We start from the raw sequence: 21,955 nt of genomic DNA, 5'->3' as shown, positions 1-21,955 counted from the left end.
TCTGAGTTTTAACCTGAGACCTCATTAGTACACAGTGTTTCATTTCCACTACATTACCTGCACAATATGCTGTGTTGCTCTGTGTCTGTTCTGTCCTCTGAGTACGAATGTATGTGTGTGTGTGCGGGTGTGTGTGTGTGTGTGTGTGTGCTTGTGTGTGTGTGTGTTCGCATGTTTGCCTGTAAACAGTAACAAATCCAATGTACTCCTGCAGGAACAGGAGTAAGACCAACGCATAACGAAAGCCGACTAAACGCTGCTTCTCTTCCTCTCGTCCTGCTCAGGTATGACTATGTGGAGGTGCGAGACGGCGTGGACGAGAGCGGTCAGCTCGTGGGGAAGTACTGCGGGAAGATCGCCCCCTCTCCGGTTGTCTCCTCTGGAAACCAGCTGTTCATCAAGTTTGTGTCCGACTACGAGACGCACGGAGCGGGTTTCTCCATCCGATACGAGATCTTTAAGACCGGTGGGTGGTCCAACACACTCTCGCTTTGTCACATGACACTAACGCACAAATATTTATAGTAGCAAAGTATAAGTCATTATCATTATTAATGGTGTTGTCTGTTTCTTTGTTTAAAGTGACGGGTTAAGGACACAGAGTAAAAGTTGCTGACAAAACTTTGCTGAAAATTTCATAAAGGAGCTGTTCTCGCACTTTAGATCATATCATACAGTCACCGTCAGCAGATGGCCTTCGCTAAGTTTGCGTCAATTTGCAGATTATCTGAGAACTTCAAAGGCTTTACAACAGCCGCTAGAAATGACCTCGCAGTGAGTCTTTCTTTAAATGACTGTCTCCGAGGTCAAGAAAAGGTTTTCTTTGTATGATATATGAAGTTACTTTTCCATAGATCTTCTACCATCTGCCATTCCAGAAAAAGCTTTAAAATGTTTCCATTGCAGACGAGCCTGCTGTAAACCAACCCAGCGACTTGTTATGATTGTCTTAACTGAACAAAACGGAATAGCATAAAAGTTACAGGTCATGCATCAAAAAAAAATTTTTTTTTAAATCAATGATTTTAAAAACAGGTGATGTGTTGGCAAGCCCAATATCCTCAGGCGGCGGTCACCTTTAGTCGTCAGCATTGAAATTGGAACAACGATCAAGGGTAGGTTAGAGGATCTCAGTTTACGGTTTTGGACCAAAGGCAGTCAATAGCTCCTTGATAGAACTAGGGGCTCAGCCATGTTTGGTCTTAAAAGAATCTTAAAATCAAAATTGGCTGACAGTTCTACTAGAATAGATGCAACAATAAAAAAGAAAGTCAAAGCCATGAACAAGCATTTGTAAGTTCTGAAGAGACAAGGCTAATCTCATTTTGTCAATACGTCTTGGTTGGAAGGGATGCTGAAGTGAAATGCAGCATGGACGCTTCAAAAGGATGATACTTGCGTTGCCCCTCTACATAATGGTCCTATTCTCTTCAGTCACTTTGCATATCAATATCCCAAGAAAAAAATGCGGATGATTTATTGATATTCAAATGACGTGACCTTTTTTTGAAGTAGCGATTGATTTCTTTGTTTAAGGTTAGGAGAATTCCATTATTAGAAAGCACATCGTAAATCATTTCAATCTGATTCGTCTTTAAAGCTGTCACACATGCGCAGCGCGATACAGTATGAAAGCGGGAGGAATCTTTCTTATAATGGGGCAAAAAGGGAAAAAAAAATCTCTCCATCTAATTTCATGGTTTGTTTGTGATTTAGTCAAGGCACCAGAGCATCAAATTATGCAATTACAATACGGCGAGCAATATGCTCGATTCAAAACAAATGAATCATGGCCCCATATGTTCCATAATTGTAACAGTTTTTATCTGGTGTGAATGATTGTACAATAAGCAAGGGTATAATTTGCTAAGCATTCATTCAACAAATGTTGCTTCAAGTTCTATTGTCAGATGGCGAGGGTGTGAAGCCGCCATTAAAACCGATGATTAGCTGACGGTGGCGAAAGTGAGTTCTTGCCACTGAAATGCGTGCAGGTTTAAAGAGGTGCTTTCACTTCCTTTTGTTTTCTGCAGTGTTCGGTTTGAGGTTCCTCACTTCGAGTTAAACCTAAAAAATAAGGCCCCTGGGTAATTTTAGTCAGGAATCAGGTATGATAAACGCGTAAATATCCGCAGGGGATGTCTTATCAGAACACAGCAAAACAACAGGGAGAATTTCCTGTTGGTCAGCAGCCATCCTTTGTTTGAACTGGGAGGAGGAGTAGGAAGAGGAGGAGGAGGAGGACAGGACATATCTGGAGTGTGGCTACAATAGACAGACAGGTGCTACAGACTCCACTTTCATTAATTAACCTTAACAGCAGTCCGTAGAACGCCCCCCTCTGTGACCTCCGAGACATGATGAATGGCTCCGCAAGGTCTCTCCTTCCTTTTAATCTGGGCCGGCGTGTGTTTGTGCCGGTGTTTGTGTGTCTGGGCTCGTGCGTGTCACCATCACGGCGGCGCAGCTGGTGGAGTCTGGGTCCATTTATGAGATCAAAGCGACACCCCGCCCCGGCATACGCGAACGCGTCCCCGCACACTGCCTCCATCCCCTCGATAGGCCCTGGCTAAATCTACTACATTCTTCCCATGATTAGCTTGGTATTTCCCGGTCTCATCTATTAGCCAGGACTGATTACAAATGAGGCATGTTAGGGGCCCGCTGGTGATAAGGGATGAAACCAGCTGAGCAGACTTGCTGAGATATGTGGAAATCTAGCAAAAATACAGATGTAGGGGAGGGATAGAAGATAGAGAGTCTGGACTAGAGAGTTGGAGCTAGATGAAAATCTCGAAAGAGCTTTTTTTGCCTATGAAACCCAAAGTGGAGGCAGGGATCAGATTAGACCCAGAACAGGAGTTTATCATCTGGGTGTTTTCGCACCTTGCAGACATGAGCACCCTGGGTGCGCCGTTGCATTCTTAGTGGATCCAGACCGACGTTATATGCTTTGAATTTGCTCCGTGTTTTGACTGCCGCGGCGGCGGCTGCCGCCAAGAGCAGGGCTCTGAGATCAATTAACAGCCCTGTTTGCTAGAGCGAGGGAGAGAACCAAAGAGAGCGAGACGGAGAGCGAGTGAGATTCAAAGCTACCTGATTAGTACAGCTTATCAACAAGCAGGGTATTAGCTGGGAAAACACTGTGTTGGCTAACACATGTAACGTTAATGATGATACACAGATGCCTCGATAACGGGTGGAGGAACAGGAGGCTCGCGCTCGTGCATGCCAATGAAGGGAAATGCAAAGAATGCGGAGCTGTTTATCACTGCGATGATAGGCCCGGAGATCACTGCGAAGTCAACCTCAGGGACCGGCACTGCCTTTCATCTGGGGTTAATACAAGCAAAGGTCACATGGAAGATAAATATACCCTCAAAGGAAACATATGTAAACAAGACCCCCCCCCCCCCCCCCCCCCCCAATCAGGGATCATATTCCAACTCACACAAGTATGTTTACATGTGCAGGTTCGCCCACTTAAGCTATAAACTATGTAAATACACTCTAACACACGTGTCAACATGCTGGCATCCATCAACGGTAGCCTGCGAAGTTCTCTAATTGGAAGAGAACAGGTTGTTTTGCGGCCCTACTCCTCTCCACTCCTCAATCCCATCCAACCATCTTAATTAGCACGGGCTATTTATTTTATGGCCAGCAAATTGGCAGCTTCGCTCGGCTGGCTGAAGTCTGGCGAGAGACGGGAAGAGTGAGGCTGTGGGTTGGGGGAGGTGGGGGGGAGAGAGAGGAGGGATAAGTCCGGGAGCGAGGAATGTTTGAGCTGAAGGGAGCAGATTAGCAAGATGGTTGTGTTTGTGTATGTCTGCAGAGGTAGGTGAATATAAAAAAGCTTGGCCTTAACTTGAGAGACGACCAGCAGAATGAACAAAGTCCTGGTCCTTTTGTGGAGCACGGAAGGCTGTGTTTATCTTGTCATCCGACGGAATCGCACTTAATATCCTCAAGTGTTGAGATCCGTCCTTTTAAGTTTATTTCCATGCGCACATGAACCACATATGTTCTCTGTTAACAGCTCTGCAGATTTTCTTAGAGCCACATCAATGCTGGCAGAGGGCCCATTGATGTGGGCGAGGAGGCACAGATAGTGCCACTGGCAGCCCTCCTCCCTCCCAGTCACACACACACACACAAACACTCATCTCAGTCTCATCACCTAATCATTAGTCAGGAGAATGATTAGGTTCAGTGGAGGGAGGCTTACCACGTTTGTCTTTACAGAAAAATAACTTGTGTAATTATAACCCAAATAGGAATATTTTCCTAAACCTAACCAAGCAGTTGCGGCACCTTAACCCAAACAATAAGTTCTGGTGAATGAACCTAGGCAAAAGGTTTAGGTTTCTAAACCTAAACAATACGTTTTTGGTGCCTTAACCTAACTAAACTGCAGCTGTTTCACTTTGTAAACCATGTGATGACAAAGGTCTGGTACAATGTAGGTCTGGGACATCCGCTGTGGATACTCTCCAACAGTCACACACATAGTTTCAGGAATCACTGGCAACCAACCAGTTCAGCAGGGTTGAGAGAGCTTGACTGAAACAAGCATCTGCTAGACTCAGTACAAATGTGTCAATATCCGTAAACTCCTCACCGGGTAGCTGACTTAAGTTATTTCTTTAAGTATATCAGAAATATTTGTTCTGAAAAAAGTTCTCGTACTCTTGCGATCAAGAGCTTTGACTGAAAACTCAATTCTGCCCGAAACAATTTCAGACTTAAATGAACAACGTCCCGTTTGTCCCGTCCACTTTTACTGATACAAATGAATTTGTTGGTTGAACAGATGCAGACAATAAAACTCTACTGTCGTACTGCATAAAAATGATGTCACTGTAACACTGTTTACTCTGAGCACACACCTGTGAAAACACTTTCAAGGTGTGTGTGTGTGTGTGTGTGTGTGTGTGTGTGTGCGTGTGTGTGTGTGTTTTGGGTGGGGTCTAATAGGAGGCATGCTCTGCTTTTATGGAGCGCACGCCCTGATGGCATGGCTCACATCTGGAACGAAGACAAATTTTCATGACACACACACACACACACACACAGCCCTCATGGAAACCTAAGACAACAAATCTCTTTAAGGGGAGCCAGGGGAAAATTGTGACCCAAAGCCCCCCACCCCACCCGTGCTGGGTCATCCCTCATTGGATGGGATGAGACGTGACGTCACTGGCACGGTCAGCAGCGCAGTGCCTCAGGGTGAGGTTAAATGTAAACCTGCCTGACACTCCACAGGCTTTAGGTTAATGTTTGATTTAGTGTTGAAAGACTTAATTTTCCACCAACAATTAACCCCTGTGTCACTGTGGCATGAGGACAGACTGAAGGGGGGGGGGGGGGGGGGGGGGGTTGAGCTGGGCTAATGATCAGCCAGAGAGTAGCACGCAACACAAACAGCGGTGATTTACTTAGCAGCCCAAGAACAACACCTTTAGCCCGGACGTCTCCGGCCGACTAATAACCCTTACGGCGGCGAGAGAGGGACGAATAATATCAACAAAAAAAAAGAGAGAGAGAATTGAAGTGTGAAAAAAGGGGGAGAGCGCAACAGATTTAAATGTGAAAGTAGAAAAAGAGGCTGACACACTTTAATGCCGGCTCCTTGGCACAGTGTTATTCTAATGATTAACGTTCGGTCTCCGGTCTGCTTTCGGCACTTAGAGCAACAGCTTAATAGAGACACGGAGGACAAGCCATCAGTGAGAGTAACAGCGGAAAGGCGCCCTGCTCCCCTAATGTTGAAACCATGTTTATTTGATATGTATTATAGATCTCTCATACTTTGCAAATTTGAAATCAGATCTCCATTAAATGTCGTTTTGCCGGCTGCGACTCGCTCCCTTAAACAAACTCTAATCACTCAGCGTGCGAGTTGGAGTGACATTTGTTTACTCCCCGGTCCAGGGGAGAAGGGCCCGCTATCAACAAGAGTTAAAAGAATCCATTACTAGCGGCTGTAAATGTTTGAGTGCCCGGTTGGAGGTCGCTGGTAAATGTTGCACGCTCAAGGTTACCTCGTTTTCCCTCTCGCGCGACCTCCTGTCGTAAAAAAAACAGCTTGTTTGTTTTAAAAGGAGTGGCGGGACTGCGGGCGCGCTGTGGTCCAGCTATGTCGAATGAAACTGAAGCGTAATTTTTTCGTATTTGCGCAGCCCTTCTTGTTTCGTAATTTTTAACCACTCTCACCATTAAGGCGATAAACGCGCCGGGAAAGGCACGACGGCAGGCTGCGGCGACACAACAAGCGAGTGGCAGATAGTGAGTAAGAGGCTGCGACTTAGCATTTGGCTGACAGCGGGATATATTTGTCTCCCGAAGCTCCTTGTCAACACAGATGCATTCACACGCACGCCGCTCATACGGACACTGTCACAGAAAAGCGTGACTGCTATCATGAGTGCCTCTCACACAGACATCAGCACAAAGCATCCCGGCTGCGGCGAGGGGAGCTGGAGGCGGGAGGCCCTCCCATGTGTAGGCACTAGATAAAAGAGATGTGTTGGATGATTATCTCGCCAGTGGGGACCAACCGGAGCGCTCTGTCTTCCTGCTGCATTTTGTTGTGATGTCTTCGCTCTGTCCCTTTCTCGGAGGCTGTAAACGCAGCCGGTCACACAAAAGATGACAATGGGGGAGTCGTCCCCGGCTCCGCGTCGGTCGTGATCACTCAGAAGTGCACAGGAACGCGAAAGACCTGGTGGTGATGTCGAGATGTGTGAACTGGGAATACTTGCTGTTATATTTTTAAGCCTTAACCCACATTTCCCAAATTCATTTATTGGGTAGAATCCAATTAAATTGTCAGACTGGACTTAACACTGACAGAAGGATCAGTCCAAGCATCATGCTCTTTTCAGTGCCAGCATAATGGTGCCTGGATTTTTGGTTTTCCGAGTGAACCTTTTCCAGTGACCAAATCTGTTCTGGTCAACTGCTGAGCCGAGATAAGGGTCACGGTGGAGGCAGATGAAATGGTTGCAGAGTGGAGTTTTGAGCCAGTATCCACAGGAAATTCAATTCACTGGCCCGAATTGTACTTTAGGTACCATAGCTGTCTAAAGCACTCAGGGACCGCGTGCGCGTTTTTCAGAGAAGTGGCTTGCATCTATACTTTTTTCCCTCCCCAAAACTGCCTGACATTTTCTCCCAAATGTGGCGAGGTAAAGTGCAGAACGGCGGCACCCGGCAACTCTCACATCCAGGGGAAAACACTGCCTCTCTCGACAATATTTCTCCATTTTCCGGGAGTAAATACGAGGGGAAGCTGTGAAATTAATGGCACCCACTGTTCTCGAAAGCCACACTTTAGCTGCCGCACTAAATGTCAGCTCTCTTTAGAGTCAAAACGCCGCTCGCCGGGGCTTTCAACTTGGAGAAAATCGACATGGCTCTCCCTCCTGTCACTCACTCCGCTGGTGGACAGACTGAAGTGGGCCTGATGGTCTTGAATTAAGGGGGCCCGGCAAGATGCTTGAGTAACAGCGGAAAAAGCAGTTTGCCACATTCATTTAGGCTACAATGAATGCAGTACGGAGGGCTCTATCTAGCGAACTCCCAGCAATTTTGGTTTCGATCGGCCCCATCTGGGCCCATCATGCTGGCTTGTCAGACAAGCATGAAAATGACATTATCCTGGGCACACATCTGCCACTAATGGCTCCAAATAATTGTCCTGGATGACAGTGCTTCCCTTTTTTCCTCACGTCGTGTGTGCTTGGAAATAATCTCGCACAGCGTCTGAGCACTTATGGTGAACATACAGAAAAAAAATACCTTTGAGCCGGCATGGACTCCACAAGTATTCGCCAAACCCAACCCTAACCCTAACCGTTATCATGCTACAGATGCAACTGATCCAGCTTTTACAAATCCAGTTTTTTAGTTTTCTATTCACTGCACACTTAAAAAGCTTTTTTTCCCCCGACACTTTCATTTACTCTCTGAATCCTCAAATTTCCGAATATTTCCAGCGTTATGTGACAGAATTCAAGATTTTCAATGTGGTCTCAGACTGCATATTTTTTTTTTGCCCTGCTGTGTCTTAATGCGTCCCTCCGCCACTCATTCTTAAACCATATTCCCGTTCTCTTGATGCTCAGAGAAGTGGCTAACAAGGGATGTATGTTAGCTGAAAGGCAGCTCTCCGGGGAGTTGTGAATAAATATTTTGACTTTCCCTTCTGTAAAATTTTGTGTTTAAGTGTTGATGTATGCAGTCATCGCCCGCCCCCTCCATCACTGACGCTGTAATTTTGCCTGAGCACCTCTCATATGACACGGATGAGTCATGTCCTGATGGGTGTGTGTGTGGGTGTGTGTGTGTGTGTGTGTGTGTGTGTGTGTGTGTGTGTGTGTGTGTGTGTGTGTGAAAGAGAGATAGTGAGAGAGGCACAGAGAGAGAGAGGTTTTGCAGAGTGAATCAAGCTGTTTATTCACTGCTCCTTGATTCTGGCGATTGAGGCTTTTCACTAATGTTTACACTTGCAGTCCAGATGTTCCAGGAGTTACAGATTTGACACACACACACACACACACACAGTGATGGAGGCGTTTCATGTTTGTGACCAGAAAAGAAACCCGGAATGAAAAAAAAGGCCACGGAACCACATAGAGAAGACCCAGATGTGGCCTCTAGTGAGCAGAAGAACTATCAAGGTGGTCCCTCATCTATGGACCATAAACTGTCCTCCACTCAATAGACATGCTGGCAGGCAGAGCCTTTTAATACCCGCCAATAAAAGACAGCCACAACAGACCACTTAACCAACAGTCATTCAAAAAGCTTTGTGTCCACCCCTTCCTTTGTCCCCGTTTTGTCTCGTCTTCTCACTTCCCTTCTCGTCTCCTCCTTTCGTCCTTGCTGCAGGTCCCGAATGCTCGAGGAACTTCACCTCCAACAGCGGCGTCATAAAGTCGCCAGGGTTCCCGGAGAAATACCCCAACAACCTGGACTGCACGTTTATGATCTTCGCGCCCAAGATGTCCGAGATCATTCTGGAGTTCGAGAGCTTCGAGCTGGAGCCCGACCCGACGCCCCCTGCTGGTGTCTTCTGCCGCTACGACAGACTGGAGATCTGGGATGGCTTCCCCGGAGGTGAGCAAGCAGGGTTAGGGCTAATTAAAAAAGAGTGAGAGTTAAATAAGATTTCACATACGTCTGTCCATTTGGAGTCAGAAGACCGATTGTTTCAACGCTTGTGCATCACGCCCCTGCTGAGAAACCTGCCATCCTGTTGTGGAAAAAGGAAGAAGGTTTCTCACAGTTTGTTTTTTTTTTACAGAGGAAATGAACAGCTTTACACAATATGATGGCATTATCCGGGCCAGTGGGCTAACTGCCGTAGCTAGAGACTTGGCAGGGGTCCAAGAGTCGTCATGAGTGTAGTGCTTGGTCATCTCTCAATGTCAAACACTTCCTGAATACAAGAGCCTCCCACCTTTCCTTTCCTTTCTGTGTCACAGGCTGCCTTGTGCCTGAGGATTTGTTACTGCCTCTAGGTCTGGGAATGAGAGGGCTCATCACTGCTATTACGTTTAAGTTTATCTGCCCTAATGCTCTATAAGGAATTTCCTTTGCAAGAAAAAGTGCGTATTGAATTCAAATTTGAGCTTTTTCACGATGAGTGACAACGTTTTCCCGGTCGCAAGGTTGGGCAAAGGCTGGTGCACTTGCGTGGGCTCAGACACACCAGAAAAACGTTTTCCGCAGAACAGCGCTCTCAAATCCATCTTAAAAAGTCAGCAGGTGAGAGCCGGAGCGAGAGAGGGCGAGGAGTGTTCAAAGCAACGCTTCCACGGCCTGAGATGAGGCTTTGAACTCAGCGAGCCAAAATCACCTCTTGAAGTTTTCAGTTTTTTTTTCTCCCGGCTATTCCAACAAGGGGCGCAAAAAAAGATGAAAGCTTTTTCTCACCCATCAGTGGCTGAAAATTGAAAGATTTTTTTTTTTTTATCTTATAGCGCACAACCTGATGAACATCAGTACCTTCTCCCTCGGCGTTCCGGGTGATAGGGTTGAAGTGTAAATCACGGTGCCTTTTCAAGCGAGTTTACTTGAAGTTCAATATTTTCCCGGCTCACATCTCCTTAGATTTGTAGTTGACCTTTGATTCTGCAAAGTATTTCCATGACTCATTTGTATGTTCTCCCCCTTGGAGGTGGGACAGGTTTCGCTATCTCGATTTGTGTTAATTAAGACCTGCGAAGGCGTGGAGAGCTGGGAAAATGTCACATTATTATCACCTTTTAATATATGTTCTTACAAAAAAGAGGAGTACCTCAAGGGTCCGGAGGAGAAATGTTTCTTGTATTACTTCTGACTTATTAAAATTCAGAGACTTCTCACTTCTTTCATCTGGAAGTTTGGCACAAAAGAAGGAGAACAAGATCTTTTTGGGCGAAAAAACTGCATACCACAATTTTGGACTGATGCTGCATCACACCCTTCAGGTGTTGCTGTATGTGCGCGACAGCCTTGTATAAAAATAAGCCATAGGGGGAAAACTGTGCGCTGGTTTTTGCTAGGCGGCTCCCGTGGTGCCTGCTGGATCGATAGTGCTTTAGCTCAGAAGCACTGAAGCGTACCAGTCGTCGGGGAATGCAGAGGTTGGGGCACGATGTCCGGGCAAGTGCGAGCCTCTGTGAAACACCGGGGGAATCGCGCCTCCATGTTTTTCCACCTCTCAAAGCACACCTCGCTGAACCACCGCTCCCTCGTCCGCTCTTCCCCGAGGAGCGTGGAGGCAGGCAAGGACGCAGGCTTCACAGCCAGGTTCTTTAAAATTTCATCGCACTGGGGAGTCATGCAGATAATCCGGGAGATGGCATTTCTTCGTTCGGGGGCCAAGCCTTAGCGGGTTAAAAAGCACACACAGATTCTCGCGCGCATGCACCAGGCACCTGGGTTATGAAGATTAATTTGAGCCCTCGCGCCCTGGAAGTCCCGGAGGCCTGGCCCCTGCCTTTCATGCGGGAGCTGGGCTGGAAGGGGCATGCTCCGGATGACAGGAGGCTACAGGGAGGCAGGGCTGTCACTCGCCGCTGATCACAGCATTACTAATCACAGATAAGCTGCAGGTCCCCATACACCAGCATGGACACACACCCGCAAATGTGCATGGATCATAGCACACATCAGAGACACGGGGGCAAGGTCATTGTGCTCTCTCGCTCTCCCGCTCCCTCGTTACCCCATCACTCTTTCCTCGTGTTTCTCTGTCTCCCCCTAACGTTCCTCCTCCCTCCCTCTTCCCATTTTTTTCCCTGCCTCCCAAGTCCACCCTGCTCGGCGGAACGCGTCCCTCTCGTTCTTTTATTGCTCTCCGTACCCTATTGTCCCTACCCTTTCTTTACTTGTTTGGTGTCCACAAATCTCACTCGGCCGTGGCTGTGTCCGCCTCCAGTCTGAGAGGAAAAAAAGGAAAGGACGGGGAGACTGAGTAATTTACAGCCGGCGAACAGACAGAAACCGTGACTTACCCGCACCACAGGTTCCTCCTCCGCTTTGCTCTTTTTTGTGTCCGAAACAGCAAGCAGGCATGGAATGTTTGGAGTCTTTTCTCAAGCGTCTTTATGGGGCCGGTGACATACCTCACTGACACACTAGTTTTCACACCTCCATAGGGGGGGGGGAGATGGTAGTTAAACCCTTGTGTGACACGGCTGTGGCAAACAAACAAATATTGAGTTAACCCAAGTCTAACCCAAGGAACGATGTCTGTGCTTCCACCCCCACCCCCCCCACCCCCTCTTCCTGTCTACAGTCGGCCCATACATCGGAAGGTACTGTGGGCAGAACACCCCCGGCAGGATCATCTCCTACACGGGCATCCTGGCACTGACAATCAACACCGACAGCGCCATCGCTAAGGAGGGCTTTTCTGCCAACTTCACCGTCATCGAAAGGACCGTTCCAGAGGGTAAGCTTGCAAAAAAACACTGAAAATCAGAAGAGTAGGGGATGTAAAGGGAGGCTGAAGGAGAGGTAGAGCAAAAGGTAGAGCTTCCCTTTTTGACCCCTGAGATCCAAAGCAGGATAAAATATTCTCCCAGTATTTTTTTTGTATTCCAACCCTAGCTGCTTGCATGTGTTTGAAATGAAAAAGACAACCTAACCATGACAGATAAAACGTAGTTGTAATCGAAGATCAAATCTTATTACATTGAGAATTTAGAGAGTTGCGACACTCCTAAAACGGAAGTAGAAATCGGAGAGATTTATGACTGAAATTAACTGAGTAGTTGCAAGAATTAGGGCACCATTGGAACCCCCAGAGGAATATCACTAAAAGAAGCAGATGTCGTCCGCAACTGAAGCCACACGTGGTCCTATTAAGAAAAATTCCCACAGGATTAACAGAGCTTAAGAGTTATTAAATAAACACCTCCTTCATTATCTGAACGCGTTACAGGCTACAAGTCTGCCTCCCATGGTTTACAAGACTTTTTTACGCACTATGGCCCTAGACGGGCTCCAAAAGGCAGCTTCCCCCAACCGGCAACCACCCTGGACACACACACACACACACCCACACACACACACACACCCCAGAGGGTTTACATGCAGCAGCGTCATCACAGGGTTTGACCCCAAGACCCCGCTTTGCAAAACGCTCTGGCTAAACATTTCATTAAGGAAGACGAGCGCTGGTGGGAGTCGTAAATCTGTCCGTTGGCTAGACCACCCCAAAGACACACAGGCGGTCTTTGAACAGCAATAGAGACGGATGGCATTCAACGGATCTACTAATCATCTCCAAAAAGGGATTTTCTCTTGCCCAAAGGAAAGCAGCGCGCACGACTGAAACAGCCCCTCCCTCACAGCCGCGAGCACGTGATGACTGGTGATGTCATTTCTACTTAGCTTTCTGCCGAGTTACTTGAGTCAGTTTAATCAAACATCTGAGATCCAATTACGGGAATCAACTTTAGGACACATGGTGAAATATCTGACCGGCGATCAGTGAGCGCCATCATCTACACGGGTTGCTCGGTCTTACATCACCGACCGAGGCATATCCAGATAGAAAGAGAATTTCCAAACTTTCTCTGAGCTCCTCCAGAGTTGTGCCGCTTGAATCATTTATAATCCCCTTATGTATAATACACAGTGGAGTTTCTGGTTCATGCAAGGAGATGGGTACACTCTAGCTGTAAGCTGCTGATGAGAGGCGATAAGGTGATGAAAGGAGGCCTTGTCTTTTGTTCTCCACCCCGTGCTCATTCTCCCCAATCACTCTCCTCGCCCATCCAGCCTCGCTATCTTCTCGGCTATCAGCCCCGCTTTGGTCAGCAACCCACATGATCAGATACCATCCCTCAGCGGCTGGCAAAAGTTTGACAGGGACGCTTCTCAGCCAGGGCCGGCGATAGGACTCGGGAGGTGCGAGACAGTGTTCTCAGCCTCACGCTGGGGATCCGACGCTCGTGATTGCATACATATGCGGCCACGCATTGACACTGTAAAGCACAAATACACACGCTGACCCAGTGACTGAGGCGTGGCAGATGGGGAGACCATCTGTGTTAGCTCGTAGGCAGCAGCCACTTCGCAGCTCCATACCGCTCCCCATCCTGTGCCCTCTGAGTGTGTGCGTGCGTCCGTGTGCACGCAAGCACATGACGGCATATTCGGGCAAACGACAAAATGTCCCTGGCATCGAGATTAGACGGGACTTGTGAGCGAAGAGTTCACAGTTTGAAGATTTTGGTGTTATGTCGTTGTCGTCGATCGGGATTATATATAGACATAGATTTTGGATGATGTTATATTTGATACGTCTTGAAAAACTCAATCAGACTGTTGATCATTTATGAAAAAAATCTTATTGAGTTAATTTTTTGTCGAAGTACCATTGGTCATTTGGTATTTGGTATTTGGTTAAAAATATTCTGATAGTTTATTGAGAAAAAAGAACAAAAAGAAAACATAAAATGGCTCCCAAAGCGATGTGGAAGGATTGTATAGATGGTTTTGGGTGAACTCTGGGTGAATCCTTTAAGACCATATGGCCCAGCCCGAGTGTCAGGGTGCTTTACTACCTGCTCGACTGTCAGAAAAAGAGGTAAATAAACAATGAGGAGAGAAATGGTCCGCAATAATGTGTGAAAGTGTGCCTTCACATGCGTCTGTGTTGTTGTGGTGACATTATACGACTCCTGCCCAGATCCAAAGGTCACATTGTTTGTTCCGACTGTCTCTCTGTGCACAGCGGTGTCAGTATGTCTGACCTGCAGGGGTCAGAGAGGCTGCCCTTAGGCTCACCCCAGCAGAGTCTTGAGCCACGGAGTCGGCTCCTAGCATGGGTGGCTGGCCACTGAGTGTGATATACGGCCCCAAACCACAAACGCTAAACACACCTAAACTCCCCCAAGAGACCGAGTTGGGGAAAAAAAAATAGTCAAGATAAACGGCCCACAGGGAGATGAGGAAACACATCCAGTCAGTGGGAGAAATAACCGGAGCGAAAGTCACTTTAAAGCCTAATAGTGGCGTAAACTTAGCCCGCACTGAATGTTTTATGGAGACATTTTTACATCTTAATGTGAAACACTTCCATTAAAAACTAAAGTGAGAGAAACAGAAAGGATTTACTGAGGCGTCGCTGATGTGCTGCTCTGTTCCTGCCAGCAGCGCTGAGTGCCTGTCGTGCGGTGCCCTCCTCCCCAGAGACGAGCTCCGATTCTGGGGGACGCTGAAAGCACACGCTGGGTACAATCTAGTGCTTTCAGAATTAAACCGCACACCGTTCTTACCCTTCCTTTTTTTTCCCCGTTCTTTTCCTCCTACCTTGTATCTGTCCTCTATCTCCCCTCTCAGACTTTGACTGTAGCGACCCTCTGGGAATGGAATCTGGAGAGATAACATCGGACCAAATCATGGCCTCATCCAAGTACAACCCCAGCTGGTCCTCGGAGCGCTCCAGACTCAACTACTATGAGAACGCGTGGACGCCTGCAGAGGACTCCAACAAGGAGTGGATACAGGTAAGGATGCAGTGAATCATAGATGACGTATTACTGGGTAATTTTTTTAAGATAAACAACACATACAACAAAACATTTGAGGACGTCTTCTCAGGCTTTGAGGAACACTTTTCATCATTCTCTGACATTTAATGGACCAAACAGCTGTTGAAATATCCGCTGATAAATCGACAATGCAAGCAATCCTCAGTTGCAGCCTCGGATACAGACACAACATTGCTTCTGATGAAAGAGAGGATATTATTGGTTTTTCAGAGGGTTATTGGACTTAGATATCGTAGATGATTGCTAAAATAGTTGAAAGAAAGTCAGTTCAAAGTGTTGTAGTCCACAAAACATTCGGGGAGCTCTTAAACAACTGAAGTCCTGTTTCAAAAATGAAGAGAGATAACCGGGAAAAAAAACATAAAATGGTCCCATACGGCGTAATCCAGGTCTCTCGAAGCTCTAGAGATCCAAAAATTAATTTGAAAAAATTTTTTTTTTACACCCCTTCTTGTGCTGCCGAGCTATAAACTAAGTGATGAAAGAGCTACTGGATAACAAGCAGATAAAGACTGGGTTTTTATTTTTGGGTGGACTGTTGCTTTAAAAAACAGTTTTAGCTTACTTTCCAAGCCACGACAGTATGGCCTGCAGTCTGTTTTTGTGAGGTGTGTCACAGTCTGAGGGTGTACGCAGTGTGCATCAGAAGCGGCTACTGCCTGTTTGAACACAGTATAGTAGGAGCGTTCTGACTTTGTCCTTGAGTCTCTTGTTCTCAACAATGCTTTGACGAGACCCGACAATTTCACTGATGAATGTCGTTCATCCTGATGGACCTACGGGGTGACGAAGTCCACACCTCGCCAAAAAATTGCCGGTGTTTCTGTCTATAATGTCCTGTCCTGCCTGATAATGTTCCCTCTCCTTGATAACAGTGGCCGTTCCCCCGGGGGGGATGCTGGGATTTAGTCCAGGTATCCTGCCCGGCCTCATACACATACACACACACACACACACACGCTCAAAGAAACAAACAGGCTCTGTCATATATTTTCTGTCTGTCAGCTTATCTGCGCAAAGCGATCATCACCCACTGGGGGGAACTTTATGTGGAAAGATTAAGGATTTATTTTTTTTCCGTTCCCCGATGAGGATAAGTCACATATCCCAAGTCCAGGACAGAATCCCCGGCGACACAACTACAGCGGCACTACCTAGACGCATGTTTGATTTATTAACCGAAAAGCCTCCAGGCCTCGTAAAATGCCCAGACTGTTTTTCTTTTATCTGCTCTTTCTTTGCTTCATCGCTGAAAAGTTTGGCCCCCGCATATCCCTCCGGGCACGAATAATGGAGCTGACCCAAAGCCAAATATTTGCTCAGGGAGGGCCATAAGCAAGCTCTTTTATTATTGCAATGAAAATATTGTCTCGAGGGCCCCTGTTGCTCTTTCAGACTAATTTAATCAGTGTTTGAGCATGTATGTGCGAAGGTATGTGTCCACGTGTGTGCTCTTGGCTTTGCGGATGATTTGGAAGGTTGTGGCGAGGTCCGTATCGTCCTGCGGCAGAGCACAGCGTGTATCTTGAGTGGGATTAGGAAGAAATATGGCTGCCCTCGCCACTTCCCGTAGCAGCTGCCTGTTCTGTCAGCAGAAGTTACGTTGTGATCGCGATGATCACCCTCCCTGCCATGGTATTGATCACGCCGAGTATTTGATCTGGCAGTCAAATCCGGGCGTGCTCTTCTGGTTTAGCTGTTTTCCCAATGCTAATCGGATCAAAACACTGAATGTGGCCCTCCTAATTTCTCATTTCTAACGCAGCAAGAGGAGCCAAGTCTGTGGTTGCCACATAATTTATGTTTTCTAAGAAGTGCGATGCACTTGTGCTGAGCGCTCCGAGCGGAGGCCCAATTATCACAAGTGGTTATTAAAAGAGTAGAATTCTTCATTCGTCTTTCATTGCCATGGTGCTGCAACGAGCTCGGGCCCCCGCACGGCACGTTCAAAACATCTGAGCACACCGTCAGATGCATGGTAATCAATTCATTATTTATTTCAATATCATACGCTGACTGCAGTTCGAGGCAGACGGTTTTATTATTCATGACAGGCGGCCTTTGATTCCTGGGCTTTTTCCTTTGCTCTGGCTTCTCTCTCTTCTTCTCTTTTTTTTTTTTTTTTTCCTTGACGAACATAATCCAGATTTGTCATCCATTTTAATGCTGCCTCATTCTGATGCATGGAGAGAGGGCGGGCGAGATGCTGGGGTCTGTCTCTCGTTTCCGGGTAATTAGATTGGCGTGGTGTGGTTCAGCATCGAGTGCTGGGTTAGCCAGGCCATTAATCAGCCCCCTTTGGTGTACACAGAGATGGACAGATGTCCTTTGAGCGGGGGTGTGCGGCTAGAGGGAGGGAGCGAAGACGGAGACGATAATCCCTCAAAACAGACCCTCGTTTCATTTCTGCTCCTTTTCACCCCTCTCCCTTTTCCCTTCTTCCCCTCGGTCCTTTTGAAAAATCAGGTCTCTCGCAGATCTGCATCAAGGTAGAGGGAGATTTCTGCGTATTATCTGCCTGTGAGAGCCAGGCTTTCTGTGAAGCTTAAGAGGATGAGCAGCGGGGGGGGGTCTCTACAGCAGGTTGCTGCAAAAAATAAATAAATGAGGATACACTCACAGACTTCCCACCTTGTATCCTTAGCCTTGCTCAATGAATTCAGACCGGTTTCTCAGGAAAAACCTGAGTGACACACAACACCGGTGAGGAAATGCCTGCGCCTGCACAACACATTCGTCTCCGGTGGGTTTTTTAGATCGAGGGGTTCCTTCAGGGACCGTGACAGGGGGAATTTGGAAGAAGCTGGCATATCGCGGAACAGCTTTGTCAAATGTGTCTGAGGAAGGCTCTGATGGCTGGCGAGAGTCGCCACATCATCTCAGGGATGCAATAAAAGCAAGGCTGGATCTCTGTCAGGCAGCCACCATTGATCGCACACGCGCACGAGATGAATAATTTACGGATCAGTCTTGGAGAGAACCCAAATGTCAATACCTGAAAGCCTCTTTATTGAGCATCTTGTAATATACTGTGCTGCACATGTACATCCCAAATGCTGGGCTGGCTTGATTTTGTTCTCCATATCTGTAATTTAGCCGCAATCTCTCCCGCCATTATCCTCAATCTTCACACCGGGATGCATTATGCCTGATTACCTCACTGGTATTTATGTTTTTATCAGTGTCATACATCTCCAATAACCTCAGTTGTTTAATAATGAGGGGCGATAGCGAGTCCCTTTACCGTTGTCATTTGAGAAACGCTTTAATCTCGCTCGTCTGATAGATGAAAGCACCGCGCGCGAGAAGCATATCGCTGTTTGCGTACACAGTACGCTCCCTCTATCCGCTGCACGCGATGCTAATCTCGGGGTAAAGTCAACCGTTTACTGCCGAGATTGTCGCGGGGTTTACACGGAGAGCTTAAAACACCTCGCTCCCCCAAAGCAAACAGCAGCGTGAAACTTGGGCCACTTAGCAAAGATTATAGATTGGCTTCCACGCTCAAAAAAGACAGAAATATGAATCTAGGTGTGCATGAACCAAAGCATATTCTCATAGCTTACATAGGTCATGCAAAAACCGACAGGAAACAGCGGCGGCATTACAAGAAGAAGCTTAATAAATGGTTTATAAATCATGTGTACACAGTCAAATAACTGTTAACTAAAGATTAGTTAATTATTATTATTATAATTATTACCATTGAATAGCAAGTAATAAGTGTCACAGTTAAAGCAAAGTTTTTTCTATCATATACAGTCAATGTAAATACATTTGATAATGATAATAATTAGGTAATCTGACCAAATTAAATTAAAGGAGAATGATATATAAACCTTATGTTTATTCAGTTGTTACATAAAAAGTTAAGGGGAACTTCTACGGAAACGTAATGTTTTTTTTTGTAGTATTTTTTTTTCTTAGTAGTGTTACAGTAATGCATTTTTAAGTTGCTCTGTCCATGGTGTCTCAACGTTACAGAAAAACCTCATAATAGCTCGCTGTAGTTTTGATCCAACCCGAACCCCGGAGTGCTGAGGCTACCGTCAGAAACAAGACCTTCTCATCCAAATGTGCGTTCAGTCACCCCAGGTAAATGAGTTGCAGACATGCCACTTTCGTTCTCCCCCCTTCTCGATCCCGTCCCCATTCCAGGGCTTAGCGCCGTGCCGAGTGATGAGTAATTAGAATATAGCGTGGTAATTAACAGCAGCTTCTCAGTTGATGAAGTCTTGCGAGAGTGGAAGAGCCGAGGCTGGCATGCGACTGCCGGTGAGATCATCGCCGTGTTGCACAAATGGAAACAATGGGTGCTGTCTCTGCATCGCCGCTTGCTCTCGATCGGAAAAATCAATGAGATGGATGGAAGACGGTACTCGAGTGGAGTAGCCCAAAAAAAAATGGGACCAGAAATCAAAAGGTGAAGAATGGCGGGATGTTATGAAACGAGACAGCGCTGCATAAGTACTCAGAGAGAAAAAAAACCTCGGCTCAGCTGTAATCAGTGTCATTTTTCAGCGTGTGCGCTACAGACAGGGTAAATGCCTGAGAGCTCCCTCATCACCGAACCGTCATCCACAGCTGTAAATCCTGGGATAGTATCGGTGGCCAGCTCCCAGACATGACATACCTTCAGGTCGCCCTCTTTTCCTTCCTGATCACTGTTTCTAAGTGTCATAACAATTACTCACAGCTTTAGTCATGTGTGTGTTGGATGCGATGCTGAACTCAGAGTCTTAAAAAAAAAATGATTCAGAGAGAACCTTTGAAAACCGACTGTTAAAACCCTTCCTCTAACAGCTGGCACCGAAACCTTTAATCATGCAGCGACGCGGCGCGCGCTCGGCACACAACAAACCAGGCAACCTTTTATTTCATTACGGCTGCGGTTTCGACCTGTTCATCCCTCTTTGTCAGGAAAAACAGATGATCGGTGGATGGGAAAACATGTATAATTTAATGCCACCGAAGAGGGTGTCGAGGGGCTAAAAATAAACCGCAATCCTGTCAGGTGAATATTGTGATAAATGGAAGGTCGCGAGCGGAGCTCATAGGTCCTGCAGCATTTGAGTAATACAATTTTCATGAAAGGAGAATTAATTACACTTTCGGGTAATGGAGCCATTCCAAAAAAGCTTCCTCTACGAAAGCGCTGCAGGTGAAATTAGCAAACAGGTTTGCCAAAAGCCGGTTTATAATTACTGCATCTGGGGCTGAAGACATATCCCCCTTTTTAGCTGCAGAGCAGAGTAGCTGCATGCGTGTCAGCTCTCAAAAGTGAGAGATTAAAGATTTTGTAAAAAAAAAAAAACAGGGAACTCAGGGAGGATTCCAAACTCTCTCTCCTGTATATACGGTTAGGGTTAAGGGTTAGGGTTAGGGTTGAAATGTTATTAAGCATTTCCAGAGATTGTTTCGTCGATTGGGGGGGGGGGGGGTCTCCGTCTCTGTCTACCAGCTGCTCTTTGACTTTGGAAACACAAGAGGAGCAGCGCCGCTTCTTTCCTCACCCGCAGCATTTCTCCCCTTGTTGTTTTTTTGGCTGAGGGAAAACGAATAAACTCATTCCCCAGAGGCCTCGGTTATTCAGTCAGCGGCCCACACACATACCGATGGGAGGCTATTTTTCCTCCCCCCTCTGTTGGGGAGAGCTGAGAAATGGATTCGAGAGAAAGTGTTCGGTAAACTTCTCCCGGAGTACGGATTGCCGCGTGCAACTTCTTGGCAACTCAATTATGGGCCAATCAAGCAGCGAGAGATAAAGCTTTTGAGCCTCCACTGTTTCTTGAACGCCCCCCCCCCCCCCCCCCCCTTCTCTTCCTCCTCCTCCTCTTCCTCCTCCTCCTCCTTGCCCTTATAAACCACATGTCTGCTCACTGCTCCCACACAACAATGACTAGCCTCAAACACGTATCATGTGGCCTCGCTGCTCAGCTGAGTCATACGGCAACGGAGACAATGCGCCGAGTATCGGGTAGACCTAATGATTGTGCCCTCAGCTGCCACTGCCGTTGAGGGATAATTGGAAAATTATCTCTACAAACTTGTACAAACACACATAAACACGCAAACACACCGTCTGCCTGTCATTCCCAGTCGTTCATTCCCGCACTAACACACACACATCAAGTATACACGGCTCATTCAAATGCCCGATGTTGACTTCAGCGCTGATCTAATTGCATGCACACCAGGCTTTAACTGGCTGATGTTACAAGCCCGAGCACGACTAATTCTTTTTCTGCCTTTCTGGTTTCATTAGTCTGTCAAACGACTGGAGCCGCGCGCGTCGTTGTGGGGTCAGGTGCTTTGAGTCATCTGTTTGCCTCAGAACAGGAAGGCGGAGCACACCCAGAACACACACACGCGGAGGCAAACACATTTTGGACCGCGCCGCAGCAGGAAAAGCTCCCGGGAGACAAGGACACGATGGAGTCCTGCCCACATATCAGCCTTTATTGAAAGACTCTGAGAAGCCCGGGTGATTTCTTACCCCGCCTGGCATGTTTATGGCTCCGTCCAAACACGAGCTTCATTCTTATGGCTCAGCGTGTGTGTGTGTGTGTGTCTGTGTGTCCCTCCAGATATGAGTTACAGTGCACCGGCATGCCCAGAACGTATAGTGTCGTTTGTCTATAGGTGGGCCTCGGTCCAAACACGCACTTGCATGGTAGAAATAACAATATCGCGAACGTGGGGCAGACTTGAGCTTCATTCTGTTAGATCAGCAAAAAGTTGAAGTCAGACCTTATATATGTTAGGATCTACGTAACTTCCCACTCTATATGAAAATCAACAGTCTGGAAGATCAAAAAGGCCCAAAAATAAAGAAATATCCTCAAGTATAACATTTGCAAGATCGCCCAATTAGTTGAGAATTTCACAAAGTTGAT

At 46.8% G+C, this 21,955-nt stretch overlaps 1 protein-coding gene across 3 annotated transcripts in view; it reads left to right on the top strand.

Moving 5' to 3' along the window:
* Positions 1–21,955, top strand: part of nrp1a (neuropilin 1a) — a 65,971-nt gene that overhangs the window by 21,061 nt on the left and 22,955 nt on the right. For all 3 annotated transcript variants that reach the window (XM_030398285.1, XM_030398287.1, XM_030398286.1), the window contains 4 exons: positions 285–466; positions 8,896–9,123; positions 11,792–11,947; positions 14,848–15,014. In XM_030398285.1, coding sequence (XP_030254145.1) covers positions 285–466; positions 8,896–9,123; positions 11,792–11,947; positions 14,848–15,014 — 733 coding nt within the window. The remainder of the gene's footprint in view (positions 1–284; positions 467–8,895; positions 9,124–11,791; positions 11,948–14,847; positions 15,015–21,955) is intronic.

The sequence above is a fragment of the Sparus aurata genome, chromosome 19 (assembly GCF_900880675.1).
Source record: "Sparus aurata chromosome 19, fSpaAur1.1, whole genome shotgun sequence".
NCBI classification, from domain to species: Eukaryota; Metazoa; Chordata; class Actinopteri; order Spariformes; family Sparidae; genus Sparus; species Sparus aurata.
This window is presented reverse-complemented; position numbering and strand designations above follow the sequence as displayed.